This window comes from Argiope bruennichi, chromosome 8 (assembly GCF_947563725.1).
Source record: "Argiope bruennichi chromosome 8, qqArgBrue1.1, whole genome shotgun sequence".
Classification (NCBI taxonomy): Eukaryota; Metazoa; Arthropoda; class Arachnida; order Araneae; family Araneidae; genus Argiope; species Argiope bruennichi.
The window spans coordinates 53914920-53936778 of NC_079158.1; the positions used below are offsets into that span (position 1 = coordinate 53914920).

General features: G+C 28.2%; 2 protein-coding genes across 3 annotated transcripts in view; one reads left to right on the top strand and one right to left on the bottom strand.

The window, feature by feature from the left end:
- The window catches only part of LOC129980924 (calcium-activated chloride channel regulator 1-like), a 48677-nt gene extending 39114 nt beyond the window's left edge, over positions 1–9563 (top strand). Inside the window, exons 13-14 of one of the 2 annotated variants that reach the window (XM_056091413.1) lie at positions 2160–2354; positions 8413–9563. In XM_056091413.1, the coding sequence (XP_055947388.1) occupies positions 2160–2354; positions 8413–9185 (968 nt within the window). In that variant the 3' untranslated portion in view covers positions 9186–9563. Of the gene's footprint in view, positions 1–2159; positions 2355–4278; positions 5318–8412 lie in introns of those variants that run through there. The other variant, XM_056091412.1, reaches the window with a different exon arrangement.
- A 2165-nt stretch (positions 9564–11728) lies between these two features.
- LOC129980507 (transmembrane protein 256 homolog) lies at positions 11729–21384 on the bottom strand. Its single transcript, XM_056090837.1, has 3 exons — positions 21061–21384; positions 15169–15290; positions 11729–12273 (listed from the first exon to the last, which is right to left on the bottom strand). The coding sequence occupies exons 1-3, from the start codon at positions 21284–21286 to the stop codon at positions 12130–12132; spliced, it is 492 nt and encodes a 163-aa protein (XP_055946812.1). The 5' UTR covers positions 21287–21384; the 3' UTR covers positions 11729–12129.
- Between the last annotated feature and the right edge of the window lie 475 nt (positions 21385–21859).

The window sequence follows — 21859 nt, forward strand, 5'->3', positions numbered from 1 at the left end:
TTGACAATTATTAATACCTTTTACAAAAAACTTGATGAAATAAAATAAGATAGTAAAAATTTATGACAAACTGTCAAAAATTTTTTTAAAAGACATCAATTTTTTTATTTTTCAGCTTTTAACAATAGAATTAAAACAAACGATGATATATTTCTAGAAACAATAAAACAGTAAATGCTGCTGTGTCTTTAATCTGTCTGTTTTTTTAAACTATTTTTTAAAATTGTATAGCTTTTTCAGATGAAAAAAAAATCGCTATCCCAAAATTAAAAAATACACTAAAAAATGAAATACTGCTTATGGAATTTTTCTAAAATCAATTCACGATATCCATTGGCGGATTTTAATCATAAATTACTAAATGACGCTTTATGAATAGTCATTCAATAATTAATAAAAACGGTTTAAATTTAATTGCAACGATGAAAAGCATTTTTGAAAAATAATGCATAAAGGTTTCAATCAAAAAATGTCATAATTCAGGAAAAAATGGCATATTTTGATTGATATCATTAAAACGATACATTATCTTTAATTTTAAGATAATATAAAAACCATATTTGTATGATAATATTTCCACACTTATCAACGAAAAATGATAAAATTTTGTCTCAATTTTAATTAATTAAATTCCTAACTAAAATTTCAGTGAATTTGCTAATTGATGTACATACTCGCCTTTTGAATTACATCGCTTCAATATTGAAGAGCCTTAGAGAACAACGGTTTTTAAGTAAAGCACCAACAGCAGATAAACATTTGCCTTTATTAGATAAGCTTAATAATACCGAAGTCTTGCCAAAACATTCTTGCATACTCCTTATTAAAAGTGGAGGCCTCGGTGGCCTGGTGGTAAGGTCTCGGCTTGTGAGCCGTACGGTTTCAGGTTCGAGACCCGATTCCACCGAAGATCCGTCGTGTAAGGGGGTCTGTTGCACTTTAAATCCGTCATGGCAAACGTCCTCCCGCTGGTGTGATGTGGTGTGGTGAGAGGGGTGCCAGCTCAGGTGCCGTCCTGGTCATGTGACCTCGGTTCAAAATTGCGAGGTCCGTACCAAAATAGCCCTAGTGTTGCTTTACAACGGGACGTTAATATAACTAAAATAAACTAAACCTTATTAAAAGTGTTATCCTCCTCCCTCTAGCACAAAAACCGGGGGTGTCCGACAAGGCCATGAATATCCTATGTTCAGATTTTTATTTTCAGAGTCTTGCACACTAGCATTCTGTGCTTCGTAGTATAGTGAAGAAATTTAAGTATGCATTTAGGAAGCAATTTTGCCGGACGACTGATACGAAAATTTGACACAAAACTACAATTTTCGTAACAGTATCACATATCAATTTTTATTTATCTAAATCCTGACGTTTACATGCATGAGAATATACAGATCAATGGACGGTCAATGCCTGATTCAAATTTTGATATGAATCTACAATCTAGATGCTAAAACTGTGTATCAAATTGTATCCAACTAGTTCTTTGCATTTTATAGTTAACGCCTTCATCTGTACTCTGCCAGCCGAATAGACAGAATTTCTATGAATGAATTTCGTTCCGAATTTGGTGTAAAGACCATATACCATTCCATTCATCCATCTAACTCAAATCGTTTTTAAGTCATCTTAATCACACAGAGAAAGACAAACAGACAGATATTTTCCAACAGACATTCGGAATTCAATGGAAATCTACAAATTTGGTGAAAGGGCAACATACCGCATTTCATCCATCTATTTCAAAACATTTGTAAGCCCTTTTATCTATTTGTAAGATTAATTTGTAAGCTTTATAGGCAGACAAATAAGTATAATTCTAAAAATGCGTTTTTCGCGCTCATGAAGTCTGAAACGCGAAGATTCGTCAAAATCCAGATTTCAGATCTTCAATAGATTAATATACGTTTTCTTTATGCACTTCGCATACAAGAAAGTAAAAAGGATGGATGCCGGGGCGAATCTGGATACGCTAAATTCATTTCGTTTAATTGAACTGTATTTCCACACGCGCCTTCAGAAGCGCTAGGACTCTTGGATAATTGGTATTTCTTTCTGATGGTACAGGATAGCATAAAATAGAATATATCAAAATAATTCTCAATTACTTTATTTACTGACCCTTCTACTTTTAAAGTACTAAATAAATGTCAATATTTCAGAAAAACGAAATCAAGGGGGCAAACTAGTCCAAAGCAAAACCATTGGATTTTTCTACGTGAGTGATACAATACCTAAATTGGATACACTCCCACCCAATAGAGTGGCTGATCTGAGAATTGCGTCCATAAATCATGATAACAGGACAGCTGTACTGCAGTGGACTGCACCAGGAGGAGACTATGATGAGGGAAAAGGTGTGTATGGTTTGAAAATTTCAACTAAATGATTAAATTGGTATTTTAATTTGAAAATTGCAGGAAATAAAAATATAATTTTCTCCCTAATAAAGGATTATATAGTATTAAGCTAATTAGTCGTTTAAATAAGCCTGAAAAAAGTACTTAGAATTCGTAAAATTCATGAATTTATAACGATAATTATAAATTATATTCGGAAAATCATTTTTTTAAAAATGTTTTTAAATGCAATCGAGCTTCTGAAGTAAAAATCTCTTCTAAGTTGGAAAAAGAATTCCTAGAACAAAAGCTAAGAATAACATATGGCTCTTTAGCAAGATTTTGTTGCTTTTTCATAAAAACTGCAGTAAGACTTTTAAAAATGTTAATTTATTTATAAAATTTAATTTATACCCCTTTTTCAGAAATTAATCAATGGTCGCTTTATAATAGATAAGTATAAATAATTTTTATGCGAAATTTTTTGATCAGTGAAAAGAAATTTTATTCGATATACAGAAACTATTTTCTTTTGAAAGTACAAAATCTATCAAATTTCCGTTATATGAAAGTTCCCCAATATTTCTAGCATGCCACTTATTATTAAACTGATAATACTGATTTGCATTCCCACTGCTGAAAAAAATGTTTGAAAGTAAAATTCGGTGCTCAGAAATTTTTTTTACATTGGCAAATTAAGTAAATTTTAAGGCACAAATATAAGTTTTGGCAATATTGCTGTGGAACATATGTAAATACTTGCTTTAAAATATCAGTATATTTAAAGTTTCTTTTCATGTGTCATAAAACATTGTTATTTTTTACTGATTAATAATTCATTCATTCAGAATAAATCAGGTGCAAAATTTAAGCTTGTTGTAATTATATTACTAAGTAATGTATGTAATTAAAGTGTTACAGAATGCTGGCAAACCTATCATCTCCGGGTCATTTTTTTTAAAATTATACTTGTTTATATATTCATACAAAATCTAATTTTCAGCTTATCTAGGATTCAGTTTTTTGGAAAATCTGATAGATAAAACTTAAGTAAAATTCTTTTTAAAGATATTTTTATATAAAAGTTACATTACAAATTAAAATTCTATAAAAAGGTTTTTTTAAAAAAAGATTGCACTTGAAATATATAAAGTATACACAAATCATTACATATGGTAACCAATATAATGTACAAAAAAAACAGCTTTGAAATCATATTGAAATATTTTATTCATAAAATATTGTACAGAAACTTATATGTGCCACAATACAATGGTAAAAAAAGATTAATACAACTATATAGAAAGATGAATAAAATAATGAATGGATCCATAAAACAAACTAGCGAAAATATTTTAATTGTAATAAAAAAATTAACTAATTTGGGATTATGAACTTCTGGTAAATGTCGTACACCTTCAGCGACCGGGGGTAGAGGAGGATAGATGCAAAGAGCGCCGATCTCAGAGAGAAGGAAAACGTTTGGTAGGTCGACATCATTTTTTTTTAAAGAAAAGGCGAAAGAATAACATCATGCCTTATGCGCTGTTTGTACTTAGAAAGTTAGAACTGGAGGCGGAAAAAGGCTTACTGCTCCAACATGCAAAATAGGTCCCGCCATTACATATCTTGAAGCTATTCATACATAGAAACTAAATTAATTTAATAAAAATATCAATTCCACGAAAATAACTTTCAAAATACTTAATTATATGCATTAAACATGGCGCAATGCTATTTACAGTAGAAGAATGACAAATACGGAATACTAACGAATAAGAACTTAAAACTGAAAGCGATTTTAGAGTTTTAGAAAAACTTTCGAAAATCATACGATGAAAATTTATAACCTACATAAAATGTTTCAAGTCTGAATTCAATTAAGTTCATGTCGATCATTATTTAAACGAGGTCTTAATATAAAAATTATATCATTTTTCAGCCGCTGCTTATGAAATTAAGTATTCTCGGCATCCGTCAAGTCTGTCTGATTTGTATTTTAATGAAGACGAAAGTTTCCCACTTCAACCAATCAACGCAATTAAACCAAACATAACTGGAGACAAAGAATCAGTTACATTTCGTTTTCCTCATTTATGTAATCGTGCAGTCTGTTACGTTGCTCTCAGGGCGATTGACGAAAATAACAACATCGGAGATATTTCAAACATTATTCAAATTTATTTTAACCAGACGGAAGAAGAAATAGCAAGTAAACCCACTGATCCAACAGATATGACAAAACTGGCATCATCTGATCCAACGTCCCCTGATACAGGGAATATCACAAATGATATAACAGATGAAACAGTTGTGTCCACGGATGTCTCTGAAATTACCAGCACTTCTAATGAAAATTCTACTATTCTGCCGCCAATGTCAAAAGATAATTTCTTTGATAAGAAAACTATAATAATATTATCGTCCTCTGGCGGTATTTTATTGCTGATAATTATAATAAACATAATTATTTGCTGTTGTTGCATCAAAAAAATTAAACGATCTTCAAAACCAAAAAAACTTTCAAGGAAGGATTCGCTACGGCCACCGTATAATCTAAATATCGCTTATCAAGAAGATGATCGCAATTCCAGTTCAAATTCTGACAATTTTATTGCAGTTTCGATGAATTCACTTGCTGATCCGAATAATTATACTGTGCCAGAGGCAAGAACTAAACCATCGCATAGAAAATACTCTTACCACACAGACAAAAGTCTTCAAAATAAGGCACAAAAAGATTCAGAACTAGGCTTCAAGATAGTCCAAACTCAACCTGCGTACGCAACATCATCTTTATCTCGATATGGTGCTAGATCAAGAGAACCTGACACGGAATCGGAAACAGAGTTCAAGTCAGCAATACCACAACCTCAAGCACCCCCTGGTGTCAAAGATGCTCAAATATATCCATTAGGTGTGGTATGAAGAAGAATAAACGCTGCAAATTTAAAAAGAAATAAAGATTTTTTTTTTTTTTTGTTATGTCATCAGTATGCTTTACTACGTAATCCCCCCCCCCAAAAAAAAACATAATTCCTTATTAGCTTTTTAAATATATGGCACATAAATTTAATACAAAATGTCTCGGATTTATTTCATTTTGGAAGAATGAATACAAATAAATCCTCTTTACTTGCTGTCCCCCTCCAAAGTAACTGCCGCCCGCAGTTATGCTGCTTTGCTGTTCTCAAAAAGCTGCAAATGATAAAATTATAAACCTCCTTTTGCCGTTTCCTTCTCTTCGTCGCTGTTTTTCTTCGGAACTTTAAAATTAAAATACCTCGCAACCAAAATCTTCAAAAGAGGAAAATATCACATGGATCAAGATCAGAGCAGTTAGTTATGGAAATACCGAAATGCAATGTTTTGACACCAAAAAAAAATTTGTGTTCCGGCGTCATATTGTGATCCATCATCTCGGATTCGGTTCTGCTCTTCAATAGGAGGTTTTGAGTGTTTATAATTAGAAACATTGTGTAAATACTGTTCATATATGAACTAAATAACATCTGTTCTGTCTAGTCGGCCATGTGATATATTTGCTTATTTTTCGAGAAATGGAATAATTCATTTACATTTTGGAAATATTTAAAAGGTTCGAAGCCTTTGTTGAATGTAGAAGTATAATCTGTTTTAAAATGACTGTAGATATAAAAATTGGCCACATATGATTTAAGAATCAAAATGCAGAAACTTACTTTATATATACTTGAAAGAAATTTTTCAGATAAATAAAAGATTATGATTTATTTACCGTTTTAACTGGATGTTCATTCATCAAAATAGAACATTGGCATAATTTCTCAAAAAACAAGAAATACAGAACATTAAAAATGTTTTAAGTTAAATTTTTTATTTCACTGAAGTTTATTAATTTCATTATAGCACATGTAAAACGAATGCTATATCATATTGGTGTTCTCAAATTGCATTGCGAATGTGTTTATAATCTTAATTTAACCTTTAAAAAATTCTTAAAATGATTATCTAAATCTCAATGAAAGAAAAATGGGGAGACATAATAAAATCTTTATTCATTAACAACAAAAATGAAATGAAACATTTTTTCCATTGGAAGCTGCAACTGTTTTCTTAAATATTACTAATTTACAGCATTTCCATGAAAGTATCTAATTTTTTGCATTTTTCACATATTTGATGAAATGATGTTATGCATTAAAATATTTCATATATTTGATATCCATATAAGTGTATTTTTATAGTACGAAATGCATAATTAGATAATATGTTTATGTTTTACATAAAGTCATATCTACTGAAATCAAATTATATATATTTCCTTCATACTATATAAGAACTTGTATTATATAGAATTTGATTAGCTTTTTTTGTGTATGTTAAGTTATGAATAACAACTAAATTAATAACATTTTAATTTTACAAATAAAACTTTTAAAGTTTATCCAGAACTCGAACAAAGTAGTTTTGTACAGTATGTCATAGTTTCTTAATTTTTTTTCCCATTTGTGAACTCCTTTTGGACAGCAAACATTTAAATAAATGTGTAAATAATAGCAATACTCTATTTTAATCCAAAATTATTGTTTCAAAATACATACATGAAGAAAAAATTAGTACAGAAAATTAGTACAGTATCAGTTCATTATATATCAATAGAAAATATCCAGAGTTTTTAGTGAATTTTCAATGAACTATGTTAAATCAAAAAGTTTTTATCACTATTTTTGTTTTCTAATATCAAAGAATCATGATTAAAGCCAAAATAACTTTATAGAGTGGTAATTAATAACATGTACTGTATAAGAAATCTTAGTGGATTACATACATTTTTCAATTTCCAAATCTTAACTTTTATCACTGATAAATTAGTTTTCTGTTAATTTCTTATACATACATGGAAGTGTCGAACAGAATATCACTGTAGATAATCAAATCATCCAAGAAAATATAGAGAAAAAAATTAAGCTAGTAGTTTACCAGTTTCATCTCATTAAGAAAACAATCCAACATAAATTTTAAATGTATTCAAGCAAAGTGAATTTTTACTTATCCTGCAAGTAAATTTTTATGATAAAATCTTATAAATATAAGATGTTTTGATACAAAAATAATTTATCTTTCTTTGTAAAAGAAAGAAATCAATTTATTTGTAAGCACAGAAAATTATTGATTTAAATTGTACTTTTGTGTGTAATCTCCCTCCTCTTTCACTGAAAAAAAAAAAAAAAATGTTCAAAAAAAATGTTTATGTCAGTTTGTTATTTTTCGTCCATTTTGTTGAACTCGACTATTCACTAAGCCATAATTTCCTTTGTAGTAATTCTCCAGTGTAAATAAAAATTGTTCACAATCATTTTCATATTGATTTGTAAACTTTGTCTGCTATTTTACTGATTTTCCGCCGAATTCGCTTTTCTGCATTTGCTGCACTATTCAATTCCTCAAATAATTTGGACTTTTTACTGGATAATATGATTATTGCTAAAAATTGAATCACTGCATACAAAAAAATTGTTATGTAGCTTTAGTGAATACAGTCATTTCATGACTCGTAATTTTGAAGAAATACTTTTTCAAAAGAACTAAAACCTATTTCCTTCAATTAATCATTTCAATTAACACATCTATCATTAACAAAAACATTTTTGTTAATGATAGATTTAGGAGCTATACTTAACTTACAACACACCAACAATGATATTTAACTCGTTAAACTAGCATAGTTTTCTGATACAATACGGATTTATTGGAAAAAAATTGTGCAATTATATAATGAAGTCAAAAGAAAGTGCTGATATCTAAGCCGCCGCCCGATTTTCAAATTTCTATACATACAATTTCAATTTCTATACATTTAACTCCCACCAAATTTAATGCTCAAAATTGGAGATAAAAATCAGATTCATAATTATGATTCCAAATTAAGCACCTAACCCTTATACAGACAAATAAGTAGATGTATATTCATATTTTTTTGCAAAAAAAGTAACAAAATTGCAATAATATTACAAGACATGATATCAGATTTTAACATTTGTATGACTAAAACCTAACAAATACTAGATGGATTTTCTTTTTCTTTTCTCAACAGCAAAAGAATACGAAGTGTACTATACAGAAGACTGGAAATATCTTCAAGATTCTATGCTTTCAAAAATTCCGACAAATATGTTGAAGTACAATGATATGAGATCGCCTAAACCATCTGGACAACCAGAAAGGGTAACATTTCAATTTCCAGTTGGCCAAGAAAAAAATGTTTACTATATTGCTTTGAGAGCCATAGATATTACTGGGAATAGAGGACAATTATCAAACATAGTTCAAATTGTGATTGGCATAGAAAAAAGGCCTACAACAAACACAACACATCTCAATAACACAGGAGATGGAACTGAGACTTCAACACACAGTATTCACCAAGAGGATGAAGACTTTTCAAGATGTTATATAATCTTAGGTGGTGCAATTGGAGTTCTCTTGATAATTATAATTATAAACATCATAATATGGCTTGTGTGTCTGCAAAAATACAAAAAACGCTGGAAGGAAATACAAGATAATTCACAGCAAAGTGTAGCCCCTCTACAAAGTAAAACAGACATTAAGGAAAACATTTCAGAAGTTGCATCAACAAATCCTCATTCATATACTAATCCAATTATGGAAGATTATACTATGCCTAGAGAAAGCAATGGAATTAGAGAAAATGCATCTTTCCATCAGCCAGCAACATATGCATATGTGACGAAAAAGGATAGGAGATGTGAAGAAAGAGATGGCTACCCACTAAGACGAGTTGATAATATCAATGTGGGACAGGATCATCCACGGCACAGAGAAAGGGATTTAGGATTAGTTTAGCTAAATTACTGACTTCAAAAGTCTTTCTAAATATAATCTTATGCTGTAGATATCCTCTGATAAAACGAAATGCATTATTGGGAGAAATGAGTGAAGTTACCAGTGATTAGAAAACTAAAGAACTAAGTTTCATATATTTTCTTTAAAAAGAAATGGCTATGGGGAAAAAAATCAATAAATATATTTTACAAAAGTAAATGGAACAATGTGATTATTTAGTTTGATATTAGTGCATACTCAAATATAAAAGTGCACGAATAATAAGTACAAAATGTTTACTAAAAAAGAGAACTTTATTGGAAAGTCCAAAAATAAACTATTGATTTATGAAGTAAATATAATAATTGTGCATATTTGTTAAAACTTATGCAACAGCAAGACCTAACATTAAGAATTTGGAACCATAAAATAACATATATGAAATAATCTCATTCATCAACTTTAAGGAGATAGATAAATATGTTGCAGTATTAAATTTCAAACCAAAACGAAATTCAAAGGGGGGGGAGGAGGGTTATATGAACACAATTTACGGTCAGTTGCTGCAGGGAAAGAAGGGGGGCTTTTAAATTGTAATTTATATCTCTTTTTCAAATTGGCAGAGATAATATATGAAATTAATAATTAATATAAAATGGAACATTGTAATAAATAGCACTGACATTTCTATAGAAAAACTTGAGAGACTTCTAGAAAAACTTAAAACACTCCTTTTTTTAGAAATATAACATTACAAAAATTTTAAAAGAAATTTCATTGTGATAAAACTTTGAACCTTCAAAAATTCTGATAACAAAAATTTCCATTTAATATAGGAGAATGTGAACCATATGAGACGAATATAATAGTTAGCCATGATTATAGAAGAGTCTATATCGGTGCTGAGATCTGATTTTATTGGAATGCAATACATGCACTTTCAAAGATTCATGAATTTTCTGGAATTAAAGGAATAAACAAATTTCACCTCAAAATCAAATGTTAATTATATTTTCAGTTATGGTTATTATCCTTTTTCTAATAAAAATAATATTACTTTATGATTCAAAAGAATCAAGAAAAGATAAGAAGAGAATTTAAAGAATTTCTTCAAATTTGTTTGAAAGTTAAGTTTATTATGAATAAGCCTTAGAATTACTTGTTTTTTACATATTTCAAGAGATTAGAGGAATAAAAGCATAAACTAAGAAAAGTGAAAATTGCTAAAAATGGATGGCTGGAGATAATTTTTATTGTATTAAAAAAAGAATCTATTAAGATGCAGATGACTTTGTCAATTGTCTTGTCCATTCCTGTGTTAAATGGGAATAATTTTTATTCGGAGATTTAGAGGATTAAAAATATTATCACAATATGAAATTTATGTTTCAAAAATTTGATAATGTTTCCCTTCTAAAAAAAAGTATTATCTCCACTTGTTCTAGAACTAATTTCAATGCTAGTTATTTCAATAAACCAGCCAACTTTATTGACCTGCTTTTCAATCAGATTTTTTAGACTGTTAAACAATTAATACAGAATGCATTTTTTATACATTCACCTTGTTATTTGATACAACTGAAAAACATGAATTTAATTGAATCAATTTGTTACACAATACTGAAGTTGCAAATTAAAAAGTATATATGTTATGAAATAAAAGTAAAAGTGAAAATCCTATGTTGGACTTGACGTCCAAAGAAAGCAACGCTTTTATCATAATATTAACATTAACAAAAACATATAACTGAATGTTTACATGGATTACTTTTACTTTTATTATAACATTAAAAACACTGTTACAAATTGCTTATTAAAATTAAGTTTTTTTAAAAAAGAAAATTGAGAAAAGAAATTGATATCATTAAAAAGCTAATTTATTTTGTTTCAAGGAAATGCAAATACCATTTCTGTGAGATAATAGTTTTGATAGATATAGTCATCAATTTCTATATGTAACTCATATCAATTATCCACCTGATGATAGTTAAGCCTATTTTAATGCTAATCTGAACTTTCTATTTCACACAATTTCTTGAATTCTTTTAAATTTTGTTTCTTCTGACTGAATGGAGTTTTGGTGGAAGCAGCAATACTCTACAGAGCATTTCTAATAATAGTTTGATAACTAATTAGTGAAGCAGTAAATTAAGTATAGATGTAAAGAGTAAATTAAGAAGTTTCAGAAGTTCATATAGCAATTTGTTTACTTTCAACTGTTGCTAATTGACAATAAGTATTAATAATGATAAATTAGCATTTTATATATAGAAAGAGATTAATGCTACAATAATTTGGTAACTAAATTGCATAATATAAAAACATAACTCAGATTGTATCAGATAAAAAATTCACTAATTATAATAATCAATTATATTTTTATTGAATTATTTTGTAATTAAGATTTGTTAAATCAAATAAATTATAATGTTTCATTAAACATGTTACACTTCGAGAAAGAAATAATCTAGCGAATGTTGATTTCTGAAAACTTTCAAGACAACAAAATCAATAACATTATTCCTATATGTAACACAAAAATTAGAGAAAAAAAATTCACGAGATTTAAACAAACACATACTTTATTAAAAATGCAGTTTTCGTTGAACTATGTATCAATGCTCCCAAAACAGTATTTTCTTTCAATATTTTGTTCATGATGTTATGCTTTTATGCATTCAGCAAGGATAAAAGGACATATTATCAAAAATAAAAATTAGAAATTTACAGTGTTTTTTCATACAAATTAATTTCTTTTTATTTTAAGATATTCCTTATGTTAAACACTCATTATCAAAATGTGGAACTGCCTGAAAAAAAAAAAAAAAAAAAAAATTCACAAACACAGAAATACATTAGGCAGATTTATTTTATGTGAACATGAAAGTTTATTCAAAGCATGTATTTCTGCCATCACACTTGGAAAAATATATGTCTATAAAAAACAAATATACAATAGGAAATTTTAAAACACCATTGATAACCAGGCTATAATAAGAAGACTTCCGCCATATGGTGTAAACCGAATTAAAGACTTATTTCCTGTCAATGCATAAGCATAACATGTTCCGCAAAAGATAAGCATCCCTGTAGTCAATAAAGAACCAACCTGAAAATAAAATTAATATATACTGAGTACTATGATAAAGAATACAATTTTTAATTTCAGTTACTACTAATTCAACAAATTATAAACACGCTAATCCCAGTAGCAAGAAGAATATTGAATAATAAGCAGCTTGGTAAGTAAGTATCTACATTTACTCTCTACTAACTTGACATGCCAAAGAATGCCTTATATGGCAATGACGTACAATAATTACAAAATATTAATTTTTGGTTTGCATTTTTACTGAATCTATCATGTCATCCTTTGTGAATTATTCGGCGATTGACCCCAGTATGTGTTAAGAGTATCTCAAATTCGAATCTGTGTTTTAGACATGTTTTTCTCAAGCAAATGAAACAAAAATTTTACATATAACTGCATTTGTAATTACAAAAGCCCATACCAAATTTGATATATTTAAGTCACTGCATATCACATTTACATGTTTCTGAAAGTGCAAATTGATAGACAGTCAATCCATAGTTGTATCTGGCTCAAACTTTGATATATGTCTACACTATAGAAGTTTTTTTGGGTACAAAATTTTAAGTATCTAGCCTTCTCCATTTTATAGTTATTGTGATAACTTATATTCAAACAGCCGAACTGATTTCCTCAGAACAGATTTTTCTCAAAATTTGATAGAAATTTGCAAATTTGTTGTAAAGGCTGTATACCAAATTTCAATCATCTAGCTCAAAGCCTTTTTCAGTTATCTTTGTCACCGATAGACAGATACACATTTTCCAAAAAATGTGTTTTTCGAACTCAGGGGAGTCTAAAACAAAGAGATTTGTCAAAGTCTCCAATGCATTTTTTTTTTTATGATTATTATACTTACTCTATACTATGTATATAAAAAAGTAAAAACAGAATATCCATTTGTTTGTCTGTTTGAATTTTAGACAATTCCCCACACACCCAACACAACTGAATAAAATTTGACACATAATTTCCTTAGAATCTAGAAGGTTTAATTGCACAATTTAATAAAATTCTATAAACTTTTAAAAGGGATGGAATTGGTAGCAGAATGGTTTTAGATTTTCCCATCATAATTTTAAAACATATAATTTCAGAAAAAATATAAAATTATTTATATCTTTATTTTATTTAGATTTTATGCCATGTTAAAACTAAAAAAAAAAAAAAAAAATTGTAACCTTTTATAAATTTTATTTCCGTATGTTTATTTTTCTATTTTAACTTTGCTCATATTACTCATGCACTTTTGCCAATATAAAATTTTTTTCCTCAGACATTTTCACATTTGATTTATTTGTTAATACATTTTAGTAAACAAATACAGTAATTTATCTTTAAATACTGTCATTTAAAATAGTTGCAATTTCTTTCACACATTAACTTAATTTTGTGACATATTTTAGCACTTTCTCATTTGACATAAAATATGACAAATTTATGGTTGTTTTTTAGCTTGAACTCAATGAATAAGATTTTATTTCATTCCATAAATCTCTTAATTATATTTTTATCATATTAGTTTTATATATTTAGTTAGTTAATTTTAAATATTTTATCATATCAGTTTCAAATTCAAATAAAATCATTGAATAATTTTTTTTCTAGCTTTAACGAAATAGATTTTTTTTTTCTTCCCCCATCTCTTTTCTAACTTCATAGCCTCCAACAGTCATAATTGCCAAATTATTAGGACATAAAATTCAAATACTGGACTGAGAATATTTGATTGAACATTAAAGATTTGAATATCAGGACTTCTAAAACAATATGGGTGTGAATGTAAATAACAAAATCTGCATGAAACCAAAAATGTTTCCTCAATACTAAATAAATAAATGCAATGAAAGTAATTTCAAAAATATAGTTATTTTCATGTATGTTGGCATTTCATTGCATTTTCTTGTTATTAATTCAAAACAATTATTCTAATAGCATTTCTTTTTCAAATTTTCGATGGTATATATTTGTTTAGGAATACAAATTCAAACATTGTAATTTAAGAATTACCTTTCACTTCCCAGTAAGCCAACTACTTCTAATATTTTTAAAACCATACTTTCATGATACAGATGTAACATTTGCATATTGCAATAAGTTACATATTTAAGATACACATCAGATTATAGGAAATATGCAATTGAGTCACAGAATCCAATCATATTACACCAATATCAAAGTTTTTTTTTTTGTTTTTGTAATTAAAAAAATTATATCTATAAAAAAAATTTTTTAAATTTAATTTAGAAGATTTCTAAATTATATCTGTTTGCAAACGTATATCCTGTATGCATATAATCGTATTTATTATTATTAGTGTCCATTATTTTGATATTTCACTGAGAGCAATTCAATAAATATATATATATATATATATAATTGATTTAAAATAAAATATAATTTTCAAAACAATTATTCAGCATATTTTGACTCTCACACTTGTGCTTCAATAGCATTTAAATCATTGGTAAATAAATAAATACAGATTTTGAACAATGTAATTTAACTTCCTTTTAATCCCTCAGTTTTAATATACTGAAAACTTACTCTTTAACTGGAATAATATTAGTTCATGTTGCATAGTTCCCATTTTTCAAATAAGATTCATTAGCATGGCACAAGACATTCTTACCAATAAGTTCCATTGCAACCCCCCTATACACATACTTTTTTTTGTATGCCCTATTTATTTTTAATCTAAACTCCATTGGCATCCTTTTGAACCATTCTGTGTAGTCATATTTTACATCCATTTATTTATTCACTTTAGAAATACAGGCATAAGAGTATTTAATGTCATTACAAAACTAAAATTTATTTTTTATTAAAAATTTGAAACAATCTAAAATTAAGACACAAAAAAATATCTCACATTCACATTAAATAGCAAAAAAAGAAAAAATATATACTCACTAGATTAGGTCGTTTGGTGAGAGGAACAGCTAAAAGAGCCAAAGTGTGAAGAAAATGGTAATAATTTGCAGTTTTAAAAACATCTTTTAACTCAGCAGGCACATCTGCTTTTGGGTAAAAACCTATAGTTAAACAAGTACAAAGAAGAAAACTTTAAATATTGTAGGTGGAAAAAATTTTGGTTACATGTATACTAAAATCTTATCAGTCTGAAACTCCAGTTAATCAGGAATGAAACATTTTTAAATAAAGATATGTATCATAATAAAATAAGCTGAAAGAAAAATGCTGTCATAATTATCAATTTTGTACATAAAATCCACTGTTCCTCATGATATAATAATGAAAATCTCATATAAGAGTTAAACATTTACATCATTATAGATGCTGGCAAAGCTTTGACATAAAACTACACTTCAGTTCCACAGATTAAATTTTTATGACTCTGTGAAATTCCCTTTTATTTCAAGATGAAAAGATTTTTAAGTGAGAATTCATTTTTCAAGACACTGAAATAAAAGTTTCAAAGTTCATAGGTGTGATATCATCAACTTTTGTCTTTCCTCATATTAAATCTATCTATCAGGCATGTTGTGACAGAATATTTCAAGGAAATAATACAACCAACAGAGTTATTAGCAATCCAATGCATGAATTCAGGGAAGGAAGTCAAAGAATCATACCCTACTGTTAAATAATATGTACCAACCATAAAAAATATTTTTTTTAAAAATTATAGACACATCATTTGTATTGTCTATAAGAAAAAAAAAATTAAAATTTTCTATCTTCAAGTTTTGTCCAATATGTATATCCAATGTCTTTGTTAATTTTCAAATGATTGCATCCCTAATTACTTATATAATACCAACATAGTTTTATTGCAGACTTGACATCACTGTTGTTTATCTTTATAATGGGCCACAAATATGATCATGTTGCATTGTCACATGAAAATGGATTTCTTTTACATCATATTAATGCCAGGTACAAATTTATCAGCTGGCTAGAGAACAACTGCAGACCCAATGTATGGCAGGTACAAATCAGCATCATCTTGCATAAAAATTATGCTATCCACATATTCACACTGTCGGAATAAGCTTATTGCACAAAAGAGATTAATAGCATGTCTTATATCTATCTTCTATATAGGTTATAGGATCACTATAGACTATATAGGTTACAGGATCACCTAGCTTGAAAAAGAAAAGGCCAAAGCAAAATGCTGTCATAATCCCATATTACACAATGATCCTTTGAAAATGGAAAGGCAATAGTTGCATTTTGGAACAAATTTTATGGAAAAGTTCAGAGGGACTCAGGAAATGAAATCAAAGAATTAAAAATATCTTTATTACTTAATGAACTTAACAACTAATCAAAAGCCATTATTTCATATTCAACTAAAAATATAAGCAAACCACATAAAGATTAAATGAATGAAACACAAACTCAATTAAATTAGTGCAGTCCACTGAAATACAAAATATATGCTTTAAATATGACATGTGCACATTGGCACGATTAATTAAAAGCTTAGGGTGTAAATCATGTTATGGACACAACATGTAGAAACAATTTGACAAAAGACAAGAATTTGAATTTTCATCAAAATTATATCAGCCTCACATTCTGTTTAAGAGATGAATGGGCTTCGTCTGTCCATAAAATGTTCCATGACCATTCATTATCCACTGCCTCTTAAGCAAGTTATCGAAAGGCTAAAACTTCCTTTTTTTTTGGCAGATCAGCAAGAAAAAAAACTCCTGAACATGCATAATTTTAAATGAATAGCACTGCAGGATACTTCATAAAATTTTACAAATCATGCAGACAGGAATGTCTAAAGTTCAGAAAATTACTTTATACTTGTAAGTTCCCAAATCATTTTCACTTCCTGTAATCATCCAAATCACTTCCTGTAATGATATAACCACATCCTCCCTCCACTGATGTCAAAACAACTGCTCTGCCACATTTCACATCAGTTTGAATTTATCAATCATCTTCAAACCAAATGTAGTTGTTGGACCAGAGCCATTTCTTACACCCTTATTTTTTGGAATTTCTTAAATGCAATTACTGCACAGTCACTATTCTTGTTAGAAAACTTCACAAGCAGAGTCCAATACTTCAATGAAAGAGTCATGACAACCTTCTCAGACATAAACTAACAGGAAGTGCATGTTCTCTGCCTTTTTTTTATACCAAGTATAATGTGTAGTGTGCATATCATGTCTTTAATTAACATCTTAAAATTAACATATCTTTTAAAGTAATAATTTTTTAGATTTTTATGATGAGTATAATGCTATCTATCGGACCAACTTTTAAACTTTTTTCTTCTTCTCAAAATAAATTGAATTCCCATTGCATCACACATGTTCAAATGAAATGACAAGTCATTCTGACTGTTCTTTTATTTTTACAGCTATCTGAAATTATGAATTCAATCATAATCACCTTGTACTTCCCAACATTTACTTTCTGCTTTACTAATGACATGTGCTCTGTGCCTCATTAAAATTAATCATGGTCTGGATGACTTAATTTTCATCTATGAACTTTATCTATGACTTAATTTCCATTAAAAATCTACAATTTAAAGTAGCATGTCTGATCTTTCAATAAATGAGAGTTTTGTATTTTACCAAGGCTGCATTTTCTCCAAACACTTCTACACTTCTAAATTGTTCACATTATATAAGTTAGTCAGTGTATAAAATACAGGAGTTATAAGAATCATTTGGTAACTAGGGTTTAATAAAAAAAAATATTTCATCTGGAGATCAATAAGACATTAATGAAATTACAGTTTTGGGGGGCCAAGCAGGAAGAGAACACAATGCAACATTCACTATTTATTCAGAAGTCTAAAGATGGATTAAAAGGTTTTCTGGGTTGCAACTGAAATCTGGAAAAAAAATTACTTAATTTTAATATTGCAGATACATAAGGAGTGCTTTACCTTATGCATCTGCAATATAAGAAGATATGCACTAACAGTACTCCTGTGCCAATTATAATGGAATAACAATATTCCATAGTTTTAATGAATGGAAATAAGTGTAGATCTTCAATAAGTGTAGATTTAAAAAGATGCAGTTTTAAAAACAATAAAATTTTTGGACATGCATTCAAATATTTTTGTAATATTTTTCACAAATATAAAACACTGCTAAAAAGCCTCCTTTTTTCAGTTTCAGCAGACCAATAGTAATCAAGAAACTTGTTGACATTTTATTCCTATATCGGTATTTATTTTCTCGGCTTTTTAGGATCATCAATCTCTATCAAAAATAAATGCTTCATGTTTTTGCTTTTTTTGACAATGTTTTTCATTAACTGTTTAAAAATAGAATAAAGAGATTAAATAAAATATATAAATAATAAAGAGATAAATATAAAAAAGAGATTATCAGTTCAGATGCCTAATTTTTTTTTTTTTTTTTTTTTTTTTTAATGGCTGAAGAATATTAGCAATATAAGAGAAGTTAATATTAGCCAGAATCAATTATCATGACAAGTATTTATAATATTACCACTTACATTAAGTCCAGGAAAAGGTGTTTTTTTAAATTGAAAAAATCTATGTATTTCTCTATGTTCTCAAATATGTTTAAAATACGTTCACATATACTGATATTTTCTACATAGTGGAAAGAACAAAATTTCAATGAAAATTAAAATAAAATTCAGTCCAATAACTTCCAGGAAATAGGCACATTTAGCTCACCTACTTTAAACATTCTATGCATTGCTCTTAAAATAACATCCACTTTCCATTCAATAGATTTAAGTTCATAATGGATAATGTGTAGTCCACAAGCACCTAGATCTAAAATTTTATAGTTATTTTTGCACAGAAATTTAACTTTGACATGTTTTTAAAATTTAAAAGTTACATTTGGTTAATCCATATTAATTTGTAAAAGTAACAGTATGCTTAAGCTTTATATAATTTTTTTTAATTATCAAACAATTTTTGATTAGTGGCATGCCTTAAAAATATTGAATTCTAATATCTTGTGGAAACCCTAATGGTTGATTAACACCACTATATTACAATTAGATCCATTTGGTATTTTTATGAAATGTGGTTCATAGCTTCATCAAAGCATATCATATATTTTTAAGTGTTTAAAGATTTTTTTAAAGAGATTGTTAAAAAAACAGAGCTCATCTGTAACAAATAATAAACAACATTTTTGTATAAATTAAAGTACATTTTTTGGCTATTTCACTATCAATGAACATATGTGAAAATATTTCCAATATACCATTGAATGCATTAAAGGACAAATATGACTCAACAAGTCTTAATGCCTATAGAAGTTTTCAAATTTAATTGACTATTCTTGAACTAAAAAGTTTGAAATTGGCTTATTTTCAGAATCAAATTTGATGTTTTCAGACTTGGCATACCTTCTCTTTTATTCCTTTTAAATATGAAGTCCAATATCAGTGATGACTTTTTTGAATCAGCACACAATTTTGCATATTTTCCTCATTTGACTTGCCAAATATGTGCATGCTGTCCCATAATACTTAAGCTTATTATCTTCTTACAAAGCAAGAAGTGTTTTGCGAAACTTCTCTGAAACATTCAACAAAGTCAGAATTCATATTTTTATTCATTCAATCTGTAGCTCATTGTTTAAAAAAAATTGATTAATCTTCTCTGAATAAGCTTATATCTTCTCAAATAGTAAACAAGATGTTCAATACACTCATATGTGAGTGACTATACACAATGTGATGCTTCCACAGATTGAATGTTTCTATTCCTACCAGAGAAATTTATTCTATTCTTTCACATAGTTTCAGCAGTCTTGCATATGTTCAATAGCTGCAATTTGGGAATGTCATGGAAAACTAACTGCCTCTCAAAATAAAATTGGACTGATCTATGCACAGAAAAAAGGGGGAGCGAGTAGAAAAAGTACGAGTTTCTGCGATTACACTATCACAAATGGTGGTGTTTTATTTCTTGAATTATTGCCAATGACATTTTATTCTTGCAATGTTTAGAGATTGTTTTTTTTTCTTCTTTTTTTTTAAAGATAATTTTTAAAATATTTGTATTTTTTTCAGTTCACCTGGGGCCACAGCAACCCTGTTTTTGGAGTAAGGGTAGTTTTTTTAAAGTACAAATAAAACTGAAACTTAAAACAATGGATGAGCAAAATGGAGGAAAAAAACAATAACAGTTTACGAATGGACCAGGAAAAAAAATTCAATCATCATATTGGTGAAAAATAATTACTTAATGCATTTATGATCATATACCTAAATATGTATCTATGATCTACTTTCTAGATTTCTCAAAATAGTATATATATTCAGTCCAGTTCATAGCATTTAACATTTTGTTTTCAAGCTTGTTAATTACCTGAAAAACTAGAATACAAACACGTAAAATTAGATTAGGTATATGGGGGGAAAAATTGATAAAAATATTTTGTATATGTGAATAAGAAAAATTGATACTAAGTATACAGACTGAAGATATAAAAAAAAGATACAAGAATTATACCATCAAATTAGAAGCAAAAAATATGTAAATCTTTCCAATAAGATTTCGTTAAAATTACTCTGTCATAAGAAATCAAATGATATTAGTCGTAGAAATTTTACATTAAAAAGAAAGGTATTAATATTATGGGTTTGGTTAAATCTCCTGCATAGGTACATAGAAGAGTCGTCAATGTGTAAGCGATATTTATAAGAGCAAACACATAACTCTAGCAGATTACGTCTCAATCTATCTTCTTACGTCATGAAACAACAAGGAAGTAAATTCTTCTACATTTCCTTCTATTCATTTTAACAAAATTTGGATTTCAAATAAATGAATTACTTAAAAATTGTGCAACTGAATTGACATACCATGCGATCCGTAAGCACCCATGGCTACAGCGGCAGCTCCAGAAACCCCCGCAAATTTTATAAATAAATGTCCGGCAACTCTTGAAAGATTCATTGTACCAACTGGCAAAACAGGAGTTGTTTGAGTAGATATCGCTTTTCTACTCTGATTTGGTACTACTTTATCCTGAACAAAGTACCACAACTTTAATGGATTTATGTAATCAAGGGACTTTTCGTATCCCATTTCTCAATCAAAACAAAAAAGTTCAGATTTCAAACAATCAACAGAAATCGTACCTAGCAACATATTGCCAGATTGACTCAATTTATATAACGACATTGGAGTTTTCAAGTATTCAGTAAAAAACAATTGATTTTGATCTAATTAATTCTATGATGATTCTGCAGAAATTTCTTCGACAGAAATAATAATTGTACAATGCTTTCTAAAACAAATCAGTAAGCAAATTTAGCCTAAATTTTATTCTTTAGAAATCCTTACACTGCGTGAGAGACGACTTTGGTTTGCTTTTCCTTCATAAGAAGTTAAGTATTTTCTTTTAATAAAATATTTTGATAAAATTTCGAACATGTATATAGTTTACTTATTATAGTAGTCCCAAAATAGATGCGTAATTTTTAATTAGTATTAATATTGTAATGTCTTTAGATCTTTCATTTTTAATGCCTTAATATCATATTTGGCTCATTACATTTATTTTTAATGACACTAATTTTAATGATATAAAACAAATATGCTTTTCATTAAAAACGAAATTCTACCCTTCATGTAATACAAAAAAAAAAAAAAAGGAGA

Excerpts from the sequence above, each read along its gene's own strand:
- LOC129980507 (XM_056090837.1), bottom strand. The coding sequence starts at position 21,286 with ATGGGATACGAAAAGTCCCTTGATTACATAAATCCATTAAAGTTGTGG. Across the intron at positions 15,291-21,060 it reads GGGTGCTTACGGATCGCATG|GTTTTTACCCAAAAGCAGAT; the intron begins GTATGTCAATTC and ends GTTTAACTATAG. Across the intron at positions 12,274-15,168 it reads TCACCAAACGACCTAATCTA|GTTGGTTCTTTATTGACTAC; the intron begins GTGAGTATATAT and ends TTTTATTTTCAG.